The sequence below is a fragment of the Chionomys nivalis genome, chromosome 8 (assembly GCF_950005125.1).
Source record: "Chionomys nivalis chromosome 8, mChiNiv1.1, whole genome shotgun sequence".
Classification (NCBI taxonomy): domain Eukaryota; kingdom Metazoa; phylum Chordata; class Mammalia; order Rodentia; family Cricetidae; genus Chionomys; species Chionomys nivalis.
The window spans coordinates 80,770,791-80,795,306 of NC_080093.1; the positions used below are offsets into that span (position 1 = coordinate 80,770,791).

The 24,516-nt window shown below is 47.2% G+C and overlaps 1 protein-coding gene across 13 annotated transcripts in view; it reads left to right on the forward strand.

Annotated features, from left to right (window-relative positions):
- Positions 1 to 24,516, forward strand: part of Plekha7 (pleckstrin homology domain containing A7) — a 189,115-nt gene that overhangs the window by 110,420 nt on the left and 54,179 nt on the right. For 12 of the 13 annotated variants that reach the window (XR_009057559.1, XM_057777368.1, XM_057777369.1 and 9 more), the window contains 3 exons: positions 11,018 to 11,101; positions 19,936 to 20,047; positions 20,693 to 20,797. Coding sequence is in view for 12 of the 13 variants with exons in the window: in XM_057777368.1 (XP_057633351.1) it covers positions 11,018 to 11,101; positions 19,936 to 20,047; positions 20,693 to 20,797 (301 nt within the window). In the remaining variant the exon portion in view is untranslated. Of the gene's footprint in view, positions 1 to 11,017; positions 11,102 to 13,947; positions 14,066 to 19,935; positions 20,048 to 20,692; positions 20,798 to 24,516 lie in introns of those variants that run through there. The other variant, XM_057777377.1, reaches the window with a different exon arrangement.

Genomic DNA, 24,516 nt, shown 5'->3' on the forward strand with positions numbered 1-24,516 from the left:
AGATAACTGGGAGAGGTGAAGAGCCAGGTTCTTGTGACGTGAGGGAGCCTGGAGGCCAACACGTGCTTTGGTATGCTAATAGGCACCATAGGTAGCCATTTGCCCGTTCTGTCAGTAGGAAGGGAAATGACTCCTGTTTGGTAGAGGGGAACCGGCTTCACAAGTTCCTGAGAGTGCTGGCTCTTATCTAACCTCCAGAAATCCTTCTGTACCCCAGGCAGAACCCGGCTCTGGATGTCTGGACTTTCCTTTGGACCTGACTCGCCTTCATCTGGTCACTTACTCTTTCATTTTGCTGTGGCAGACTCACATTGTCTTATAATCTTTTTATTTATTTATTTATTTATTTATTTATTTATTTATTTATTTATATTTTATGTGCCTTGGTGTTTTGCCTACATGTATATCTGTTTAAGGGTGTTAAATTCTCTGGAACTGGAGTTACAGACAGTTGTGAGCTGCCTGCCATGTGGGTACTAGGAATTGAACCCAGGTCTTTGGAGGAGCAACCAGTGCTGAGCCATCTCTCCAGCCCTTGTCTTATAATCTTGAAGGCTTTTACCCCCCCCCCTTTTTTTTAAAGACAATAACTCAGGTTTTACCACCAAAGTGCTGAAAGCAGTAGCAAAGTTTAGAAAACCTGCCCAACTGCCATCCTAAATAGACTGAGAACAAAATCTCCTTTATTGTGTTCTCAGTATATGTTTCTTGAGCTCCTACCATATGCCAGCACTGTGGCAACAACTCTAGAATGCGGCTGTGTAACAGCGTGCAATTCCCTGTCCCTTTCAACCTTGTAAGGGCTTTGTCACCCACCTTGTGATCTGTAGACCTGTGTAGGTTACAGTGAAAGAGCCACTGCTGTTCTGTGACCTCAGTATCTTAGTTTCCCTTTCTGTCTCCTGCCTCTTTTGGGAGTGAAAGCTTCCTGGTTATATTGTCCTCAAAGAGCCCTAGCCATTCCCAGGCAGTTCTGGAAGAATCCTCGAGTTTTACCAGGCAGGTAGATGAGTATGGTAGTACTTCTCCACCAAGACGAGGCTTGGTCTTAGGGCTGATTTTAACCCAGCGCAGGATGGAAGAAAATAACCGGATGGTTCTTTCTGACATCAGGGCTGGGTGTTAGGCTCTGTCCTGATGCTAGAGGGAGCCAACCTCCCAGGCTCCAAGAACAACGCACTGGGTCCCTTAGCGCTTGCCTGGATGTGTACAGCCAGTCATCCTCATTCCCTTTGGCCACAGGGTTGGTGACTCAGAGCTGGAGGTGTGTGCCTGCCTGGTGCCTGATTGTGCTAGGGGTGTGGAGAGGAGGGAGAATGAATGAGCAGGAACAAGAACAGGGTGACTTGCTGGGTTGTAACACTGGGAGCAGTTGTGGAGAAAGAGAGAACAAGCCTTCCTCTCGCCTGCCCTGAGCAGAGTGCAGATTTCATCAGACCACCACCAGGAAAGACACAGCTCTGACTATGGGACTCAGGGCGAGTGTGGGCCTGTCTGCAGGAAGTGAGCGAGCGGGTGAGTCCTGGATGGGTCTGTAAGGATTCAGTGTGTGGTAGATTTTGGTTCCCGAAGTTTCAGATGGCCAGCAGTGCTATCACTCAGCAAGAGCGCCATTTTATTAGGAAAAAGGAGGACAAAAGTGTCCTGAACTCTTACCTCCCTCACATTCCTACAGACGGAAAGGTGTCCTGTTGGAGATGAGGAGGGGAAGGTTCTTTGTGTTTTAAGTTACCTGTAGTATCATTGAACTTCCAGTTCGACTGGGGTTGGCTGGATGGTAGGAGTTTGAGAAGATCCTGTCACCTAAAACATCCTCCCTGCCTGGGAGGTGCTGGTAACACCTGGCCCTGTCTTCTCAAGTGGCTGCCCAGGCACCGGATTTGGGAGGCACTGAATGGAAGTATGAATGGGTGCTCTGAGGTTGAGAATGCCTCCCTGTGATTTCAGTCCTCCTGTAGGCTCTGTGTCCCTGGCTGAGCTCCATCTGTAGGGGAGGTGGATTTTCTTGGTCTGTTCTTTCGGCACCATGGAGACAGACCCTCTGAGGGACAAGGGTGTGGTTGAGGGGCTGTGCCTGCTCATCCGAAACCACTGCCTGACAGGCAAGTCCTTTAAATAGATGTTAACAGTGATCTGGGGTTTTGTGTGCCTTGACCCAAGAGGAGGAAAGCCTGTGCTTGAGTCTCTGTCTTTGCAGGCTTGTCCTGCTGGAGTTGTAATGCAGAGCATTCTAGAACCAGCCAAGGAAAAGCCTAGCAGGCTCCAAATGCGGAAGTGTTTCCTGGGCCCTGGCCTTACAGCCTCCTCATAACCGTGCTGAGCTGGATTATCTCCTTCCTTTACAGATAAGCCCAGCACTCACCCACTCATTCGATGCTATGCACGGGACAGAGCTAAGGCTTGAACTCCAGGCTGTGTCCAATCTGATCTGCCAGGGTGGCCTCTGCGATGGGGAACCCAGGATGAGGAAAACAGAGCCCTGAGAGGTTGAGGAGTCACTGCTAACAAGGCTGACATTCTATTACCTTGTTTCTCTGAAAACTTCCTTCACAAAGTGGGCAGGGCTGTCGGCGTTTGACTTCCTCATTCTAGTAGGAGTTTGACTTTCATCTTTTCATTCATAATCACAGGAAGCCAAATTAAAGCTCCCTATTTAGCGGGTGGAATTCTAGCTATGTGATCCATTGTGGGATCTGAGATGCAGGCGGGCTTCTACCTTCGGCTTGGGAGAGGTGTTTTACAAATGGAGTGGCCCCCGAGTGGATCTGTGAAACCCACATATAACCTGTGTGACAGAGCTTTCTAGATTGTGCTGGAAATCATCAGTCTGCTCTATCCAGGGGACCAGAGGGACAGAGATACCTGCTGCCTATTTTGGGGTGGGTGAAGTAAGCCAAATGTGGGTAGTATGGGTGCTGGTAGCCCGGCGCTGCTGTATTTCTGGCTCCCCAGGGATAATGGGTGCTTCTAGCACTGGCCTAGGTTCCTTCGTCTGGGCCTGGGAGCCCTGCCCGGGTCACCTATCTGGGCTTTGTGATGGGTTGATAGGCTCTGCACAACCTCCTGCTGAAGGTGGTTGCTGCTCTTTCCCAAGGTAACAGTTCAAGTCTCTCCCATGTGAGCATCCCTTTTCCCATGCTCTAGGAAAAACACGAGAAATACAGGAGCCAGCTTCCAAGGAACCGAGAACTGGCATGTGGAGAAGATTGGAGGAAAAGTATTAGTTGGGGGAATTAAGAACAATGAAAGAGCCTTCATATCTTCCCCTGAACTGTTAGCTTAGCCTCACACTCTGTCTAGTTCATACAAGTGAGACATAGGAGAGCGAGTTTATACTCCTACCCCACCCCGTTTCTTCTGAATCACTCAGCAGTTTCCTCTCAGGCACTTGATCCTCACTTTCTGCATTGAGGGTATTAACCTTCCCTTGTGGGCCTACAGAGGCTTCTGGCATGCTAACGTCTCTTGCGCTGCTAGTAGAAGGCAGCTGCATCTTGATGGCCAATGACCGTTAGGTTCTTGTCTCCGTTGCCTGAGTTCTGCTTTCTGCAGGTGTAGGCAGTTCACTAGAGGGCTCACTTGAAGGTCAGAATCCCATTAGTTTTTTCCTATTCATTGAGTCCAGAGATGCTTCTGAGCACCTCCCGGGTGCCAGACAGCTCTGCAAACTGATGTAGTAGTAAAGAGACAGGTCAGATCTGTGTGCTCGTCAAAGGGACCTACAGTAATCGCACGTGCGCCTAAGTGCGAAACATCACAGCTGTTAATAACTAAAATAGGCTGATGTGGTATGAAGTGACAGTGAGACGGGCTGAGGTGGTGACAGCCCTGCCCAGATCTAAAGGACAAGGTGCCAGCTGCATGGATACAGGCAAGGAACGTGCAGACTGTGAGGACAGAGGGTGCCAAGTGGGAAAGGCCTGGTGTTCAGGAAGTGAGGTAGGCAGGGACAGAATAGTATATGAAGAGGCTTTTGCTAGCTAGGAGTCATGCCATCTTGAAGTTTTGTTTGTTCTGAGACAGATTCTCGTGTAGCCCAGGGTAGCCTGGAACTCACTTTGTAGTTGAGGGTGACCTTGAGCTTCTAGGTCTCCTGCTCCTCCTAGTGTGTGCTGCAATGCCTGCTTATGTGGCACTAGAAATGGAACCCAGGGCTTTGTGTGTGCTGGGCAAGCACTGTGCCAACGGATCTAAAGCCATTGCTAACCCCTCTTCTAGGGTTTTCCAAGCCAAGGCAAGCAACTAATTTTCACTCTGGATGGTGTGGTGCTTCCAGTGCTTCTGGAGGAGCCTGTTATGATCTCACTTCCAGTGAAGTCACAGAAGCTGAGAAAGGATGCGCTTAGCTGTTGCAGAGGCTAATCAGGAGACAAAAGCTAAGCCTGGTAGTTGCAAGGCTATAATCCCAGCTACTTGGGAAGCTGAGGCAGGAGGATCACAACTGCAAGGTCTGCCTGGGCCACAGCGTGAGTTTGATTTAGTGAGAGACTGTCTCCAACTAAAAAGCGAAATGAAGGCTGGAGACAGACTTTCGTCACGAGGGCACTTGCCTCACATTCCCGAGGCCCTGGGTTTGGTCCCTAGTGCTGGGGCAGGGTGGGTGGGGTGTGGCCAGAGGCAAGCAGTGGAGGTGGTGGAAAGCGAGGGTGAATATAGAGCATCTTAGAGAAAAAGCCAGTAGAGCTCACATGCATATCCCAAGCCAAAGTTAGGCCATAGAAGGAACAGAGAAGGACTCCAATTGAGGACATTGTTACCAGAAAAGTTTGGTTTGGGACAAAGACAGCTTATTGTTCTTTAGTTAAAACTTAGATGTCTGTTGTTGCTATAGTCAAGGCTCAGTTGGGTTAAAGAAACATTGAATGCCTTCTGTATGTTTAAGTGTGTATGCCCCTTTGTTTTAACCCCTAGGAACATTTTAAAATCCCATTTGTAATGATGGAGCCAAGGCTTAGAGAGGTGAAGAGGCTTGCTTTGGTTTGAATCCAGCCCAGCTCCAAAGCTCTGGGCTGACCATTGCTCAGGGCACATGTTGAAAGAGATACCTTAGGGGGCTGGAGAGATGGCTCAGAGGTTAAGAGCACTGACTGCTCTTCCAGAGGTCCTGAGTTCAATTCCCAGCAATCACATGGTGGCTCACAGCCATCTATAGTGAGATCTGGTGCCCTCTTCTGGCATGTAAGCAAACATGGAAGGAATGTTGTATACATAATAAATAAATAAATTTAAAAAAAAAAAGAAAAAAAAGAAAGAGATACCTTAGTACTGCATGGATAGCTTTCTCTTAGGGACGGGATAGGACCATAGGCTGGCTGGCTCATCCAGGCCTATTCTCAGGCCACAGGAAGAAGGGCTGGCAGAGGAGTGGCTATGTGGAGAGAACTGTTGTCAATGTTGACGGATTCAAGACTGCAAACTTGAAAGACCACTCTCATAAGATCATCAGCCTCCTTAGAAGTGCCACATTACGGTGACACTTCCTGTTAAGTGAACAAATTAGTAAAAGTGCCAAGTAAAACAAACCAAAAGGAGCTTAGGAAATGTTCGCAATTCGAAGATACTGTCTTTTTGATACAGTCTCATCTAGCCCAGGCTAACTTATCAAGATAGGTGAGGGAGGATGACTGAACTGCTGACATTGTCTCCACCTCCCCAGTGCTAGGATGGATGCTGGTGTGAGCCACCTTAGCCCATTTATGGTACTGGGGGTTAAACCCACAGCCTTGTGCACTCTGCCAACTGAGCTGCACCCCTACCCCTGAAGATAGTTTCTGCTCCCGATTACACTGAGGAGCCCAGATGAGAGCTGACATAGTTAAGGCAATTTCTTCTCATTTGTGGAGTTTCTGTTTTCATTTTTGAGCATTTTCTGGGGTACTACTAGGTGACCCACAGTCCAGAGTTCTGTTGAGACACTGAGGCCAAAGATAAAATGTGCTGTAAGAAGCCTGGAGGCGATGTTGAAGGCGGCCTTAGCCTGCGGGTGTCTGGGAGGCACATGGAAGGGTTGGGAGGCTGGGGACAGGACTGACAGGCTTTGCTATGTATGTTGATGAGGCTCTGCTGACTTTGACTGGATACTTTCCTTACATTTTAAGCTGTTTCTTCTTTTTATAGCTAGGACCAGATAAGAGCTAGTGCTGGTAGCACATCTGTCACATTCCACATACCAATGCCACAGCCATCAGAGAGCCGCACTCAACAGTGTGCTCTGGCCTCCTGTCAAGCGTCGTTCACAGCTTTCCAGAGCTCCCTGCATTAAAAAAAATCAATAAAAAAATCAACTTGCTAGATAAGTAATTGGAACTTTTATGTTAAAGTAATCGAAGTTTTTTTGATTTGATTTTGGTTTTGGTTTTCTAAGTCAGGGTTTCTCTGTGTAGTCCTGGCTGCCTTAGAACTTGCTCTGCAGACCAAGCTGGCCTCCAATTTAGGGATCGTTCTGCCTCTGCCTCCTGAGTGCTAGAATTAAAGGTGCACACCACCACACCAGTCTATGCTCATTCTATATGAATGAAAAATTCCCCTTCCCAAAACTTGGCAAGAAACTGTCAGGCCCTCACATTCTGACCAGCCCTGTGTGTTGTGGTGCAGGTGAGCTCTGCTGAGCTCAGTTCTCTCTTCTCCATGGTCCTCTGAATTCTATTATCAAGGCTCTTGTGTTTGCTGCCTGCCCTCTCAGGGCTTTCCTTCCCAGTCCAGGGCTTTTGTGAAGGTGTGTTTATTTACCTGGGCACTGCTTACTCTCCCCTTCTGCCTTCCCTCCATGCTTCCTGGGACTCTCCAGGTCGCCCTGGCTGCCAGGCCTTTCCCAGAAGTTGCTTCTAGGGGGAAGAGTGGGATTTGAAAAAAAGAAGACTAGATCGTGTTTAAATCATTTGGCAAATTGCTTTCTCAGTAGCCTGAAGAGAAACAGAAACTCCTGCATGAGGAGAGTCTATTCCCTTGAATCCAGACGCCTGGCTCCCAGCCGGGGCCATGTCTGCCTTGCTGAGGAGCAGAGGTGGGAAGTCAGGTTTTAGGACAGGTATTTCGGGGATGTGCTGATACAGGTCTGCAAATGCTTCTTGAGTCAGGGTAATGGGACATGCGACTGTGGGTTTTAGGATCAGGAAACAGAATGGCATTTTAGAGTCAAAAAGGGACAAGGAATGAAGCATGCGTGACTAGACTTGGAGTCTCAAGCTCATGTAACAGGCAGCCTTCGTTGGGCAGTGGTGGGTCTGGAGCTCTATAGAGAGCACAGTAGTTGACTATATCAGTAGACAGGTTGTCTACCTCTTGTGGGGCTCGCCTTTCTCCCTAATGACCTACTAACAACAGGTAACTTGCCTACAGGTATTAGGTTGAATGGTGTAGCCTAGGAACCTTACTCTTTTTTTGTTCAAAGAGTGCTGAGCTGGAAGCTCTGCCAAGAGCAAGCTGGGTACATAAAATCAAAAGCGATGAAGTTTCAGGATCCCAGAATTCAGGATTCATTCATTCACGTAGGTCCGTCTCCTCTCCCAATGGTTATGTTGGTTATGTCCTCTCTGTTTCTCTCTCTTTCTAATTCTGATAATAGTCATAATCTGGAACCTTATTTCTTTTATTTCTATCATGAAAATAACATGATCTGTGCTTCTAACCTCCTTGAGTACCTGAGAGTGTTGGACAAGGAGAATGAGCAGAAACTGGGAGGGCCGAGGCCGAGGCTGATGGTGTTGGCATCAAGGGCAGCAGACACTAGGGAAGGGAGTGTGGGGAATTGTGTGACCAAACAACAGCTATTTTTCATCAGTTTAACTCATCATCCTTCCAGTGTTAGAGTGCTTGTACTTCTGAATTAAGTACCAACACCTTGTAGCTCAGGATTCATGAGCCTGGGACTCTCTGGGTTTATTTATATGACATGGGGGTAGGAGACAGACTGACTGCCCTCAAGGTTGATATTGTGTGTAGAAAAGGTGGCCACTGGCTGCTGGATCTGTTCCAGGCACATAGAAGATTGGCCCTGTGCTTCTGTCTACAGAGGGTCCATCACCTGAACTGATGATAGGGCCAGAGGCTCCTTGGGGTATACTGCTTGCCTTACAAGTAGCATTCAGAACTTTGGCCCTGGGCACAAGGGGGATGAAGGGGTCGGTGAATGTGGCACTGTGTTTCTGATGCCCTGCCCACAGGGCTTTCTGACCATAGTCAAGAAGACACCAGTCTCTGCTTCTTAAGGGAAGGGGACAGCACATCATATAGAAGGCCTGGGATTTACAAACAGAACCTAGATTCACTCGCTGTCTTAACACTTCCCTGAGGTTGTCCTGTGCACACCCCTCATCTTCTTAGCCCAGTTTTTTCTCTAACAAAGTGTGGAGCTGGTGTGCTGATGGCTGGATGTGTGAGCAAATGTTTGTGGACTCTACAGTGCTTCCGAGGCTCTAGAGGCCAGTGGCGTTGCTGCTTGATTACTCTCTCCCCATCAGTTGTTTTCCAGACTGCAAATGGGACCGACCCAGAGTTTGTACTCTCAAGCTTCCTGGAGTTAACTGAAAAGCTACGTGAAATAAGGCCCAGCCCTTGAATGTGATGCAAGGCTGTCTGGAACAGGTGTTGCAGGGGGCTGTTCCCATCCCAACTGGAAAGTGCTTTTTTGGGAGGCCCAGGCTGCTGCCTGCCAGATGAGGTCATAGGATTCTGTGGGTTGGCCCAAGAATAGGACTGGGAATTGAGAGGCCATCTGTGCTGGGATGAGTGAAGGTTTGGTAGGGGCGGTTCTCTGTGGCTGCTCTGTCAACAAGCAGCCTGGTTTGATGGCTTGTTAGGACTTGGGCCACTCTAGCTCCCAGTGCTAAGGTTACATCAGGCACCAGGACAGAGTAAGGAAAGTCTCGGGCTTTTAGATATTGTCTTCCTTACCTGTCTTCCTAAACTGTGTGCTGTGCAGATTTAGATCCGCTAATCTCCAGAGAGACTCAGTGCTCAGTTAGGGGGTGAAGCTAACAGCTTAACATCACTAAGCTGAGATGATCTATTGGCTGGGAGAGCAAAAGTCTCTTCACTGCCTGTGTTAAGAGCTTTTGAAAAGGGCTCATACCCTCTGATTAAGCAATTTTAGTTTGGAGGCTTCAACTCAAGGAAATATTTTGAATTGGGGTGAGGGGGCATCTGTACTCAAAGTTGCTGATTATGATGGGAGGGACCCTGTAAAATATCCAGCATTAGCAGAGTATATGAGTCTAAACAGAAGCACCATGAGGTCGGGGAGTAGGGATGCTTTTGTTCCCCTGTTCCCTTGTATCCACAGCAATGTCACACATAGGCAATGTAATTGAAGGTATGAAAAATATTATGTTCATATGTCAGACTGTTACTCAGTAATTCAAATGAAGGCATTGGAATGAAAGTGTTTCTCCTGCATGAGTTACATATAGAAAACAAAACAAAACAAAAAACAAAACCACAGTGGAACCTTTACTTTGTATGTTGACTTGAAGATTTTTTTTTTAAAAAAAGTTAACATCAAATATAAAAACTGAAAAAAGCAGCATTTTTTAAAAGACTTTTAATTTTATGTATATGAGTGCTCAATCTGCATGACCTTTATGACAGAAGAGAGCATCAGATCCTACTATAGATGGTTGTGAGCACCATGTGGTTGCTGGGAATTGAACTCAGGCCCTCTGGAAGAGCAGTCAGTGTTCTTAACCCCTGAGCCATCTCTCCAGCCACAACATATTTTTATATGTAGAGAAGACTCTGCCAACTTGGGCTTAGTAGGTAAGGGACCTGAGTTCAGTGAGAGAACAAACTCCCGAAAGTTGCCCTCTGACCGCTGCTTGTGTGCCCTGACACATATGCTCCCACCTACAAACAAACAAATGTAGTAACAATTTTTTTTAAAAAAAAATATTATTTATTTTTAAAATAGAAGACAAAAAATAAATCCCAAACTGCCTTGGAGTTTTCCACACATAATGATGCCACAGGTGCTTTTCGTTAGTTTGCTTCCAGATTTTATAAAAATCTAAAAGCAACTATGATTTTGTGCTTGGGAAATTCTTTTTCAATCCACCACATTCCCTTATGAGAAAGGAGATTCATTTATTTGCTTCTTTGCGCAACAAACCAGCAGCCTTCAGAGCCGACTCTGCATCTTTTGAAACTCCAGGCAGTCTTTGTCAACACACAGAACACCTACACTTGGGCGAGTCTGTCATCTTGGCATGGAAGCAGCCCCTCCTGACTTCCGAAGGGTGGTAGAAGGTTTGGGTGTTGGAACCGAGCAGGTCATGTTGCAGAGACATGCCCATACGTTTATTTTCCCTTCAGTGAACTGAAGACATTTGGTAGCAGTGAGGAGAATTTTAAGAAGATAGGATTTGCTGGCTGGGTGGTTAATTCTTAGGATTCTTTCCCTGACATACAGTTTGGGGATGCTGAGAGTACCGCCTATTTTCCTTCATTCTTGTATCAGCTTGCTATCTTATAGAGGGTGTTTTTTTTTTTCCTCTTTAGTGTTTCAGTGTTTTGGAACTTTGTGAAATATGTCTTTAAGATATTGTATATTCCTGGGCATGGTGACACATACCTGTAATTCCACTATGTGCAAAACAGGAGGATTGTCCAAAGTTTGAGGCCAGCCTAGTCTATATGAAAATTCCAGGGCAGTTAAAGATATATAGCTAGACCTGAAAAGTTTTGGCGGCCCAATAAATCTCTCTGCCGACCCAGTAACCCAAATCAGACCAAATTAACCGAATTAGAAAAAGCCCAGGTTTAATGGATACCAACGCTCCCGGGTGGCCTTCCAGCCCTGGGATGATTCTTCCATCCAAACAGACCCCTTTTCAAAAAACAAAGCTAGTTGGACACTTAGGAGTCAGAGACGGGGACCTGTATGTGTTTGAGGGTAGCCTGGGCTAATGACCAGCCGTGTTCCTCCTTCCCAGAAGAATGTTTGATGACCTGGGTCTCTAGCATATCATCTCTTGGTGTCCTAGTCCCCTTAATCATGTGACTTCTTATCTTTCTGTCTCTCTAGCCACAACCAGCAGACCACAACCTTCAGGCATCCTATGACTGGACAGTTTTCTCCAGAAAACAGTGAATTCATTCTTCAGGAGGAGTAAGTATTTCTTTATGTTCTTACTCAGGCAGAGTAAGTTGAGAGCTTGGAGACATGAACTCAAAACACAACCTGCTAGGTGGTTTCTGCTGTTTTGGTTTGTGTGTTTGTCTTGTGGTAGGGTAGAGGGTCTTGGAGTGGATTGAGAGGAGTTTTGTTTTTCAGTCTCCACGTGTCTGGTGAGAGGATGGGGTGTGGAGAGATGCTATGGGATGTGGGGGTGCCTCTTAAAGTCCTCTTTCTGCTGAGACATCCAGCTTGCACACAAGCTGTGCTCTGACTAGACTCCTGACCTGGTGGGAAGGTGGTAAGAGGTGAGATTGGGTGCCAAGTTTACCTGCAGGAATTCCCAGGTTCCTGTCCCCGAACAAGGATTTGGACAGAGATAGCGGAGAGTAACGGAAAAGTTTACTAAGGGAGCACAGCTTCTCCAAGTGTGGAAACAGGCCAGAGCTGGAAAAAGATCAACGGCAGAAGCTATAGAGGGTTGTATATTTCAGTATTGTGGGCTTTGGGCTGAAGCATAGCTCACAGTTTTCTTTCTTTCTTTTTTTTTAATATTTATTTTTTTATTATGTATACAATATTCTGTCTGTATGCCTGCAGGCCAGAAGAGGGCACTAGACCTCATTACAGATGGTTGTGAGCCACCATGTGGTTGCTAGGAATTGAACGCAGGACCTTTGGAAGAGCAGGAAATGCTCTTAACCTCCGAGTCATCTTTCCAGCCCTCATATTTTTCTTTACAGGCCCTTTTACATGTCAACCTCGGTGGAGAGGGTTTCCAGCCTTTCTTTATATGCTTATTTTGACATCCTACTCTCCTGCTACAGTTTACATAAACAAAACCGCTAAAGCCATCAAGCAGAAATCCAAAGGTGGGGTCTAGAGGAGAGGCAGTGCTCTTCAGGGAGAAAACCCTCGTCATTAGCTGGACTCACCGTGCTACCTGAGTGGGCTGCAGGGCCTGTTGCGTGGAGATTCTAATCTAACCTTAGGCTTGCTTCAGAGACACCGAGCTTCCTCTGCTGCCTCTTCTTCAGGAACCCGTCCCCAGCATTGGTATAGGGCCTCATTGCTCATGATCGGATTATCTGTGCCACTCTTCTGAAGCCGCTTCCTGATGCTCACTGAATTTCTTCAGTTGTCAGCGGCTGTCTGGCCCTTTGTGGTTGTGCTAGTTTTACTTCCATTGCTGTGATAAAATATCCTGACAAAAAGCAACTTAGTGGAGAAGGGGTTTATTTCAGTTTACAATTCGGTCATTATGAAATTACACGGCGTGAGAACGAATCACAAAACACACAACGGAACCTACTTTAAGAGTTTATTAAGACATTTAATCCCAGGACTCGGGAGGCAGAGGCAGGCAGATCTCTGAGTTTGAGGCCAGCCTGGTCTACAAGAGCTAGACAGGCTCCAAAGCTACAGAGAAACCCTGCCTCAGGGGGCGGGGGGGAATTTATTAAGAGGAGGAGAGAAGATGTTCAAACCTGTCGGAAATTTGGTGCGGGAAGAGAGCGTAGAACGAGTGTGTCCAGCTTTTAAAGACTGTCACGTGCACGCACGCACGCACGCACACACGCACGCACGCATGGGTTTATGTAGCTTCCTTACGCATAGATCACTAGGACTTGAGGACCCTGGGTGGCTATGTAATTTGCCTGAAGGCTTCATGACGCATCCATAGCTGTGGAACCCGAAGTGTCAGCTCTTACCTTGGGTGATAGAAATGATAGCATGGGGAAGTCAAATCAGACAGCTAGTCACAGCACATCTATTCAAGAGCAGAGATAAATTAATGCGTGCGTGATCGCTTGCTTGCTTGTGCTCAGCTTGATTTCTCCACCCTTAAAACGCTTCAGGACCTCCTGCCTAGAGGATGGTGCTGCCCACAGTGGGCTGGGTCTTCTTAGATCAGTTAACTAAATTAAGACAGTCCCTAATAGACATGCCCATAGGCTAACCCAATGTAGACCAACGCCTTGCAGGTGGTTCTCAAATTGTGTCAAGTTGACAATTAGAGCTGTTCATCACAGTAGCTATCAGGGTCTACCCACACCCAAGGCCCAGGAATGTGATTCCATGTCTGAGCCTCGAGCACAGGCACATACTTTCTTCTTCTCCGTGCGGGTGCCTCTACAGCTTTGGGGAAGAGAGAAGCATTCCTGAGCAGTGACGGCAGCTGACTGACAGTGAGCTGTGTACACCAATCCCCAGACTCCGCAAAGCATTTAATGTGAAGGTGGGGCCAGGCTTGAGAGAGCGTGCGCTTGCTTTGGAAGTTCAGAAGCCCACTGTTGTGCTGGTCAACCAACTGCAAGGCATGTGGGCTCCCTTGGGGGTCCTCACCAAGGGGACATTTACTTGGAATGCCTTTCCCTGTGCTCAGTCAATTTCAACTGTCCTCCCATTCCATTTGCGTATTTGGAGAGAAAACACGGTTGGAATGACTGGTGATGTGAGCGGTGTCTGAAGACAGCTCTGAGAGAGGCCTGAGACTGCTGAAGGTAGGCGGTCTCTTACTGAACTTTGCCCCCTTTGCCGAAGAGACTTTATTTTACGGGTTTCAGGGCAAAACTCTCCTGAAGCTGCAGATTGTGGGTTTAGGTGGAAATCTCGCGCTGCTAGGCGGTTCTGTCTGCTGTTCTTCCTGCAGCTACATGTTGGTAAAAGCTGACAGCCAGAGGTAAGGGCGAGTGAGCATGGAAGAAGGCTCTCCAGCTCCAGGAGGAGGACCTTCGTGGTTCTGGGCTGTGGGAGTCTCATCTGTGGCCATCAGTGACTGGTAGAACCAGCACCTTGTCTCCAGACACTGATAGTCTTGGGCTAGCTTTGCCTGTTGCATTTGGTTGCCATGGCAGCAGAAAAGATGAGGAGAAATGCAAACACCTGGCAAGCAGATGCAGGAACTTGACTGGTTTTCCTCTCCGGATTTTCAGACAGCATTTGTGACAGTCACAGGTAAGGGGAGACACGGGAATGGGGCCCTTAGTTCACTCAAGGACAAATGGCAGTTTTTGGTGTGGATGTTTCGAAGGGCATTGTCAGTTGGGAATGCAGTCCTTGCCACATGACACCCACATCTTTGGCTCTTTTCTGCTGGCCAAATATGCAGTCGTGGTGGCTTTGCTATGTGGAAGGGAAGCTGTTGCTTTAAAACAGAAGCCTTGTTTCTTCCTGTGGTTTCTCTAGTCCTTTTCCTTCCCCACAACCTGGGAAATGCTCTAGTTGTCATTTGACAATTGCTGTAGTCTGATGAGAAGGGCAACTGCTTGGTAGATCAGACAGGAGGAGCAGGCAGGCTGGAAGGGGACAGATTAGAATGGGAGAGTCTCCGAGGTCCGTGTCTCCCTCTCATCCTGCAGTCATGGAGTCTGAAGCAGGAAGAGACTAGCCCAAGGCAGTCCAGCTTAGGGACTCTGATGCCAAATTCAGGACAATGCTCTGATTGAGGGGTGGGGGCACAGCTGTCTGGGCTGTCTTCATGCCAGGTGAGGAGGTGCTGTTTGGGTTCTTTCCCAGCCTGTGTTTAAGGAATTGAGGGGGACGGGGAAAGTGCATAGTGAACTGTGCTGGGGTGAGGTTGCAGCTACTCAACCTCACCCGTGAAATCCCTTGTCAGACAGCCTCCCCCGGGTTGCTGGAAGTTGACAGTAAGCACTGGCAGCCTGTCTGTGTCTCTTTATCTGGGAAGAGGGTTATGAAGGTGTGTCAGCCTGCTTGGGACAACAACTAATTTTCCCTTCTCCCTCTCTCTTTCTCTCTCTCCCTCCCTCTCTTCGTTCCTTCTCTGTCATTTCCACTGTAGATTGTGCTCCTTAAATGAGTGCTTGTGTTTGCAAGTGTGCCCACTCTTGTACGCAGTCCTCCATCCACAGCCCCCTCCCAGCTGAGTTCTCTGGTCTTTGGAATCCTGACCTGAAGGATCCAGCACCTGAAGTTGGGGTTCCTTTTATCTCATAATTCATGGGATAACATTAAATGAGTTGTTTTGTTTTGTTTCAGTGCCAGGGATCAAATTGAGGGTCTTGCTAACACTAGACAAGTACACTATCACCCAGCCAGATCCCCAGCCCAATAAGGTCTTTTTAATAATAGAGTTCTGTTTCTCCGTAAGTCAGACGACTTTGAGCCATTGCCTTGACCACTAGAAGGGAAGCCTGCCATAGTTTCTATATTTTGACTTAAAAAAAGTCACAGGTAAGGTGTTACTAAGAAACCATTGTGGTCTCAGCTACTCGGTTGGCATCTTGAGCTTTCTGGAGAGAAGGGACTTGGTAGAAAAATAAACTGTACCTGGGATTTAGGTTCTGGGGTCTCCAGTGGTGACGCAGGAACGGTGCAGATCTTACAGTGCCCCTAGCTCTCAGAAAGTTGTCTTAATGCACAAGCTGCCTTGTGAAGAGAAGTTTTCACCCCATTTAAAATGGAAACTGAGGCCCAAAGAGCTGATTTGTGGGAGAGTGAAAACATATCAGAGCCCAGCTGAAATCCTGTCATCTCTGTTCTTGCTCTTTCCCTACCCCAGATTCCCTGGTTTGAGGATTGTCCTTTGGACTGTGATAGCCCAGATCTATATCTCACAGATCTTGGGGCTTGGCACTTGGAATTGGGATCTCTTTATGGCAGACACCACCCAGTTCATTGTTTTTAACTTAATTAAAATTTTTATAGTTCTAGGGATTGAACCTAGGTTTTCATGAGTACTAGGCAAGCACTCTACCCCTGAGCTACAGTCAAGTTCTTCTTTTACTTTTTTGTTCTGTTTTGGTTTAGTTTTTCCAAAACAGGGTTTCTCTGTAGCTTTAGGGTTTGTCCTGGAACTTGTTCTGTAGACCAGGTTAGTCTCAAACAGAGATACCACCTTCCTCTGCTTCTCCAATACTGGGATTAAAGGTGTGCGCCACCACCACCCAGCATATTTGCTGTACTTCGTGCATCTGTCCTCAGAGCTTAGCTGACCTGTCTGTAGTGACTTGCAGAAACGAAGGGTCCTGCTGTGTTGACACTCAGGTGCCCAGAGCAAATGGCTTCCGCATTTGTAAAGGTTCTGGCTCTGCCTATCAGGTTATGAGCACTTTGTCTTGAGGCAGAGAAAGTCACTTCTTGGCTACAATCGCGTAGAATCCAGCCCTTTCCCAATGGGACTTCTCCCGGCTGATTTCGTCTACTCTTCATTTCTTTTGTTTGGTTCTGACAGGAGGCAGCTGAGCTCAAAGTTTAGCTCACTGTTTTGAACTTCAGCCCACACCCCTGCAGCAAAATAATCTGCATTCATGTAGCTTAAGTGAAGGAAAGGGAGGTCTTTGTTTCAGCCATCCCACTGTCCTGGGAATCCAGACAGCACAGACACCCAACAAGCAGGCTTACAGTGAATAGATCTTATTTAAGGACACTAAGAGTCTGAGCATGCAGGTTCTGTGGTCTCCTCTGTAGGATGCAGTGTGCCTGAGGGCATGCTGATGGGAACTGTTTGTCTTCTGGGGACATTCTTGGGTGAAACTTATTAGCAGAGTACATCCAGGCTGAGGACTTGAAGACAGATCAGTATGTCTGTCCAGCCACATTCTTCAGTGGGGAACTTTCCTGTCTAGTAGCCTAGCTGAAGCAAATGCACCAGATCTCCCTCTGTTGAATGATGCCCCGTTCACTCATTCTGGGTCCCCTGGCTTATCTGTTCAGGAGGCTTCGCAAATACATCCTGGGTGCTCCCGTGCTTAAATCAATGGGCTAAACTGCTATGGGAGCTTTCGTGAGAGTCAGCTTTTCATCCCACTGAGGAAATTGTTTTGATACTTTCTCATGTCTATTATATTCTCATGATATAAAATGGATTGCTAGTTGTGATTCTAGTAAATAGCTTGTGGTCATTTCCAAGGTCATCTTTCAGTGTGTTCCGTGGTGAGGGGATGGCCTTGTCTTTGATGGCTAGACTGCATGTGTCTGTCTTCAGTGCCGGGTCAGGCTGCATATAACACTGAAGACTGTTCGTTGAATGGAGATCCTTCTTGCAGCGTTAGTAGACAACACAGTCACCTTCCTAGGGCAGATTTGGGGTTTTCCTTTCCTCCCCTGCCTCCCACTGCTTCTTAGATGTCAGTGGTGTGGCCATAACCAGTCTTACTCCAAACAAAATCTCTCTGTATCTGGTTCCTCCAGCAGGAGCTCTGTCCTCTTTTTACCCAAACCTGTGGCCAAGTTTTGTCTTTCTCCTCATGCTATTGGCTGAGGAAACTCCCAGCCAGCTAGTACGCATGGCCAGGAGTAAAGTTATGATGGCCAGACTAAGGCAAAGAAATGGCAAAGCTCTCACTCATTCTGAGTTTCCTGGACCAGCCACAGATCCAGATAGGTAGGTCTCTGTGAGTTCGAGGACAGCCAGGGCAGTTACACAGAGAAACCCTGTCTCACCACACCCCAAAATAAGTGATGAAAAAAATGTTTATATTAAAGTGTGTGTATATGTGTGTGTGCGCATATGCGCATGCATGTTCTTGATTTTTGTTTTGTTTGAGACAGGGTTTCACTATGTGACTCTGGCTGTTCTGGAACTCACTGTGTAGACCCTGTTGGCCTTGAACTCACAGAGATCCACCCGCCTCTGCTTCCTGAGTGCTGGGATTAAAGTTATGTGTTACTGTACCTTGCATGCTAAAATAGTCCTCAGGTATAAATAAGATCATGAACACATCACAATTACAGAGAAAAACAAAAAAACTAACAAACACAAAACAGCACCCCCAAAATCAAACCAGGTATAACAGAAAGGACAGAGACGTAAATAAATGTTAAAATGCTTTTGTTTTGGGTGGCTGGACTATGGAGGATCCCCCTCCTCACTTCACCATTTAACTTTTTTTTGTATTTTCTTAAATATCCTATAATGTTTCTATTAGTATCTCAAAGGAAATCCAATTGAACTTGGTAAAGTCAAAACTAAACCTTTTGTGAGGTTGTCTCTTAAGTCTTGAATTTGTGTGTGTATGTGTTTCTGTGTGTCTGTGTAGGTGAGAGGACAGCTCGTAGGAATTGGTTCTCTCTTTTACCATGGAGGTCCCAGGTACTGAACTCAGGTCCTCAGACTTGGAGGCAAACGCCTTTATCCTCTCTTATCCACCCCTTGTGTCTTAGATTTCAGTGGGGGGAAAAAGTTGCCTAACAGACAACCCAAGAGTTCTCCTTCCTTGACCCCCCTCTGGAAAGCTGGGCAGGACCAGGTCCTGGGAAGATGGCTGGTTGTCCTGCTGAGAGGCAGAGATATGGCACAGCAGCCTCACAGAGCCTCTTCCCACCCCAAACTGTGAATTTGCTGCTGCAGCCTCTGCCAAGGGAGAGGCCCAGCCTGGTGACATTTCCCTGTCTGAGCAGGGAGCAGTAACAACGTTTTGGCTGCGATGGAAGCCGTGGGCAGGGATTCTGGATGAGTCTGGCTGATACGGAGTCGGCCGGCGTTCCGCCTGGTGGGTAGTACATTTGCCACTGCTGAGCATCTTATGGGGCTGGCCCATTGGGAAGCTGATGCCTGCCTGCTGCTGGGGAAGCATAGTGGCCACACAACTTCTGCAGAGAAGTCGCCTCCTGGGGCAGTGCTGGTGTTGAGATCAGAGCCTTACAAGGATCCGTGTCTTTTGAGCAGTGGTGGTGCCTGAAGGGAGCATGGTATCTCTAAGTGAAGACTAGAATTTTTCCATCACGCCCTGTAAAAGCAAGTGATGCAGGACATTCTGAGCTCTTTTCTCTCAGTTTCGTCTGACCTGGATCCTCCAGCTCTGTCTTTTCAGGGTCCTGGATAAGTCCTCCAAAGTAATTTTTCTCAACTCCTGAAGCAGGAAGCCTCAACAACATTATATGTAGACCTGCTGGATCCTGCTGCCTATTGGAGCAGCAGACAAAATGCAGTCAAGGAATGCTGTGCTTTCTGCTTTCTGCTCAGGGACAGCCTACAGATTGTGGAGCGGCAGGGTCTTGTCATGCATCATGCTGTTCAAGGATAGGTACTGAGCTTGGGTGAAAGCTTTGACACTTGTGTGTGGAAAAGACTGATACAGATATGGGCTCCTCGGAAAGCAGGTGAGAAGGATGTTCTTCCACATCTCTTTAGAGTAGCGCTCCGAGCTCTGAGCCACCCCGAGCCTCTCAGCAGAAAGTCCATGTGGCTGGGATGCTGATGAGGAAGCACCAGGGTTCCCTACTGTGGCCTTACAGATACTTCACGACTTCCTGCTATCCAGGCATGGCACAGGGGGTTAATATCTCCAGTGGCTCTATTTTGGGGCAAATGGAGTGTTCCCAGAATAGGACTCTTTGTTGAGTAGGTCTATTTTGGGCAGCAAGCCCCACTGGCGTTTATGTAAGCATTCTCTGTGTATATCTGGGGGTGTGGATGTGTGCGAAAGTGATTTCTTGTTACTAATTATAAACAGCTTCTTTTGGGAGTTGGGGAAGTGGAGGTGTGTGTGTGTGTAGCGGTATGATGACTCCCTCCTTCTGTGAAGAGTATTGTGCGCCTTGAGCAGTTGCCAGGACACCCTAGTAAGAGAATGAGTGTGGGTACCTTAGGATCACAGACAGGGAGCGCGGTGTGCACCCTTTTCTGGAATGTCTGGCCGTGGTGGTGTGTCCATCTGCCATCTTCTTGGTCCTCTGAAGGACAGGAACAGGCGAATTTTGTGACCTCTGTCTACAATCTGGGATCAGATGACCTCCAAAAACTGGGACCTGAGTTGTTCTGATGCCAAGCAACCAGCTCCAGCCTAGGACAGGTCATAGACTGTGCTTTCCACTCTGCAGCTGGGCACATACTCACAGGATTCCCCTATGCCTTCCTGCAGGCCACACCCACATATGTCGAAGCAAGAGAGAAACCAAAGACCGTCCAGCATGGTCAGTGAGACATCCACGGCTGGGACCACATCCACCCTGGAAGCCAAGCCTGGACCCAAGGTGAGCCCCTAGTCACCGGTTCTTCATGTCTCTTCTGTATTTTTCCAAGCCCATTTGTAACCAGAAGTCCATTTGATTATACACAGTTTTGTGGGGTTCACCCATATGAAATGCTCCCTCAAAATTACAGATCAGGAGATAGAGGCCTTGTCCAAGGAAATGGGTGGTTGCTGAGTGACCAGGACTGGCATCTAGTTCCTCGAGTGCTTTCTTCACTGTCCTGGCGTGTGCTCAGAAAGCAGCACCTCTGTTTACGTGTCCGTGATGTTAGATCCTGGCAGGTTTCAGTGACAGACAGGCTCGAAGAGCAAAATGCCCAGATGTTTTTGTTCAAAATGTAGGATCACTGACTTAGCCAGGTGAAACAGATTGGGAGACCAAATATTGGATACTGACAAAGTCAGGGACTGAAAGTGACTTTGTTTCGGAATGCCATGGCAGCAGCTCTTAACGTAACTCCCTTAATTCACATCACTCTGTGTGAACCATGAGGCGTTTGCTGTATCTGGGTCGTGCTGTTTGACTGGGAGGGATGCTGTGACCAAGGGCACACGGTGACAGCAGGGTGCAAACAGTCCTCCTGTCATACAACATGTGTGTGCCCTGCTCAGTTCCTGCCGCTAGAACAGAGTCTGCTTTTCCTAGATCCTCAAGTCCAGCAGCAAAGTGCACAGCTTTGGGAAGAGAGACCAGGCCATTCGGAGGAACCTCAATGTCCCGGTAGTGGTGAGGGGCTGGCTGCACAAGCAGGTGAGGAGGCTGAGGTGGGAGTGAGGTGGAAGAGTGGATCTTGCTTGCTTCCCTCTCCTCCGGCCTTGGGAGACTGTGAATAGCTGGAGAAGCTTCTTGTTCCAGAGTTTGTTTGGGGCAGGTGGGTTCTGCTCACTGTGCACGGTGACGTGTTAATTGTTTGTGAGTGAGCTGTTTGCCCAGGGTTGCAGCTTCCCTCCCCAAAACCATTTCACTACTTTGGCCTGGTGCTCTTGGTGACCAGGGGCTGGTCAGATGCAGTGTGGGGTGATGGAGATGAGGGGAGAGGGCTGCGTATTGAAGCCCAGGGCTACAGTGTGAATGAATGAGTCGGCCAGAACCCAGCTCCATGTTCACCCTTTGCCAGCACCTGCTGTCCTAGTGACGGTGCCTTCGTTATTGTTTACCTACAAATACTATCTCTTCCTTGCCTGAAATGTTTTTTGGTTTTTCGAGGCAGAGTTTCTCTGTGTAGCTTTGGAGCCTGTCCTGGAATTCTCTCTGTAGACCAGGTTGGTCTCAAACTCACAGAGATCCTCTGCCTCCTGAGTGTTGGGATTAAAGGCGTGCACCACCACTGCCCTTGCCTAGGATGTATGGTTAGCTCCCTAGCACTTGGGAACCCAAAACTGCCAGATTCATCACTTGCTTCCTGCCCCACCCTCTCTCCAGCCACTTGCCCTGGATCTTAGTAATGAGGAGCCATCATTCCTCTCTCAGGTGTGCAGGGAAGAGACCTCAACACCATCACCTACTCCTTCTTTTCCTACACCTGTTTAGCCAGGAAACGTGGCTACCCTGTCTCCTTCAGCTTCCTGACCCATAGCCCTAAATTGCTTTGTCTCTGATCTTTCAGACAGCTATGAGCTTCCAACTCCAGAACCATGTCTCATTGGCCCCTTCCTTTTCTCCTTGTCATTTCTTCATTCATTTGCTCCCCGTGTCTGTGCCATGGTTTGTGGGGCTCACCCAACATGTGTGAAGAGGTAAATAAGGTTTCCTCAGGAACTTGTCATCTGCAGAGGGAAACAAAGAAGGCATTTTTTACATCACACTGTCACCCATCCCTAATCTGTCACCTGCTAGCAGTGACAAAAGCCAATCAAACTCCAAGATCAATGATGCCCATTTGAGGATAGCATTTGTAAGAAGGACTTTGCATTGTACACTGTATAGGAGGGGTTTCAGAGCCACCTTCCCATGGAAGTGGAGTCCCAAATCGCTTTATCTGCTCCTGGTCATATGTCTGCTTTCATAGAGCTCTGGTCTTTCCTCTTTTCTTACAAGGCTGTCTTCATCTGAGTAATTATCTTATCTGACATGCCCTGTTAAAGAAAGGACACTGGTTGGAAATGTGGCGGGAGAGGGAAAGGACTGTAAATAATCCTTCCCACCTCCACCCCTTTTGCTGCTCTGCTTCAGTAACGGTCTGTTTAGAGCATTGCATACTCACAGCAGAAGCAGAGCTGTGCTCATTCAGCCCAGGAAGTGGCATTTGAACCATGTATGGAGGATGGATAAAGGCCTGCCAGTAAAAAGAAGGGAAATGCTGTCTAGACTGTAGAAATCATTTCATCAGTCTGCAGAACTGACCATGGATGACAGCATCAAGTTAATTTGGTTTTGGCGCTTTAGTGTGTGTTGTGGGGTGGGAGTACATAGCAGACAAGTCTCATGTTGTATTTAGGTTGGAATCTGATCTTCTGTTTCTTTTATTTGTTTGTTTTGTTTGTTTATTTTTGTTTTTCAGGACAGGGTTTCTCTATGTAACAGTCCTGGCTGTCCTAGAACTCTTTGTAGACCAAGCTGGCCTCAAAACTCACAGAAATCCACCTGCCTCTGCCTCCCAAGTGCTGGGATTAAAGGCGTGCACCACCACCGCCAGGCTGTTCTTCTGTTTTAATTCAAGCCTGTCAAAACTTCTGACTAGGAAAATACTTTATTTTTATGTGTATGAATATTTTGTTTACGTGTGTGTATGTGTTCCATGCTCATGCTTGGTGACCATGGGAGCCAGGAAAGGGCAGCTCATCCCTCGAAACTGGAGCAGAGACAGTTGTGAGCTGTCGCGTGGTTCTAAGAACTGAACTCAGGTTCCTGCAAGAGCAGCAAGTGCTCTTAACCACTAAGCTGTCTCTCCAGCTTCAAGGAGAGATCCCCCCCTTTGGTTTTTTGAGACAAGATTTCACTGTGTAACTGCCCTGGCTGTCCTGGAATTCACTCTGTAGACCAGGCTGGCTTCGGGCTCACCAAGATCCACCTGCCTCTGCCTTCAGAGTGCTGGAATTAAAGGTGTGTGCCACCACCGCCTGGCAAGGAAAGATGTTTTGTCAGTTAAACCCAACTCTCAGATTCTCCTAGGTGTTGGAGAAGACTGGTATATAATATTGCTATTTTCCCTGTATCCAAGTTTTTTTGTTTGTTTTAGACTTTTGTTATGAGAAAATTTGATTGCAAAGAGAATTCAGACTTTTACATTGAATGGAAAGAAAATAACAAAATCAGTCCTGTGTTAGAAAACAGAGTTGGTTAGCTGAGAGCTTTGTCCCAATTACCTAACTTAAAATTATTCAATACTACCCTATGTAAATTTACCTTTTAATCAGAATGAATGAAGATATTTTATAGCCTAGATCCTAAGACAAAACCAAAATACTTCATTTTTAATAAGAATTTATTATAAGTAGTTAACATCTATTTTTGAACTTTCCTTTCTTAGAAGTAAATGAATTATAATAATTTGTTACTAGGAGACCAGAAAACCTTACTTCCTGAGATAAACCATCAGTGAGTCTAAGTTAATTTCTATTTAAAGTGTAGCTTTTCAATAAGACATTCACTGAAAGAGGGAGGGAATATAAGCCGTCACTTAGTCCAAGTTTAATGTCCTGTTCGAAAAATAGCTATTTAGTAAGATGTCTGGTTTATTGAAAAACGCGGGGGGCAGGGGGAGAATATGGGGGCCAGAGATGTGGCTCAGTTGATAGGGTACGTGCGAGACAAACACAGGTTCTGGGCTGGATCTCAGGGTCGCATAAACCAGGCCTGGTGTTGCCCATCTGTAATACCAACACTCAGGAGGTGGAAGGGAAGGGTTACAAGTTCAAGGTCAGCCTGGGCTACATGAGGCCATCTCATTAAAAAGTAAAGTAAAATAAAAATAAAAGAGATGTGGTGGTACATTTCTTTAATCCCAGCACTCAAGAGGCAGAGGCAAGTGGATCTCTGAGTTCAAGGCCAGCCTGATCTACAGAGTAAGTTCTAAGACAGCCAGGGTTACACATGGTAACCTTGTCTTGATCAACAGACAGACAGACAAGCAGACAGATAAAAGAGAAGTGCCAGCAGTTGGCTCATTGGGTAAAAGCACATACCACTCTTGCAGAGGACCCAAAGTCAGTTCTTAGCATCCACATCAGTTACTCACAATGGCCTATAACTCTATCTCTAGGGCTCTAACACTCTCTTCTGGCTCCTATGGACACACACACACACAGAGGAATGTTAAAATACATTTAAATGTTAAATTTATTTTGAGTGTCTGGACATCTTTCCTGATGTATATTTGTGCACAGGTGTGTGGAGTCCAGAAAAGGATGTCAGATTGTCAGATGCCCTGCGACTCCAATCACGAATGGTTGTGAGTTGCCATCTGAGTTCTAGAAATTGAGCCTAGATCCTCTGGAAGAGCAATTAGTACTCTTAACTCCTGAGCCATC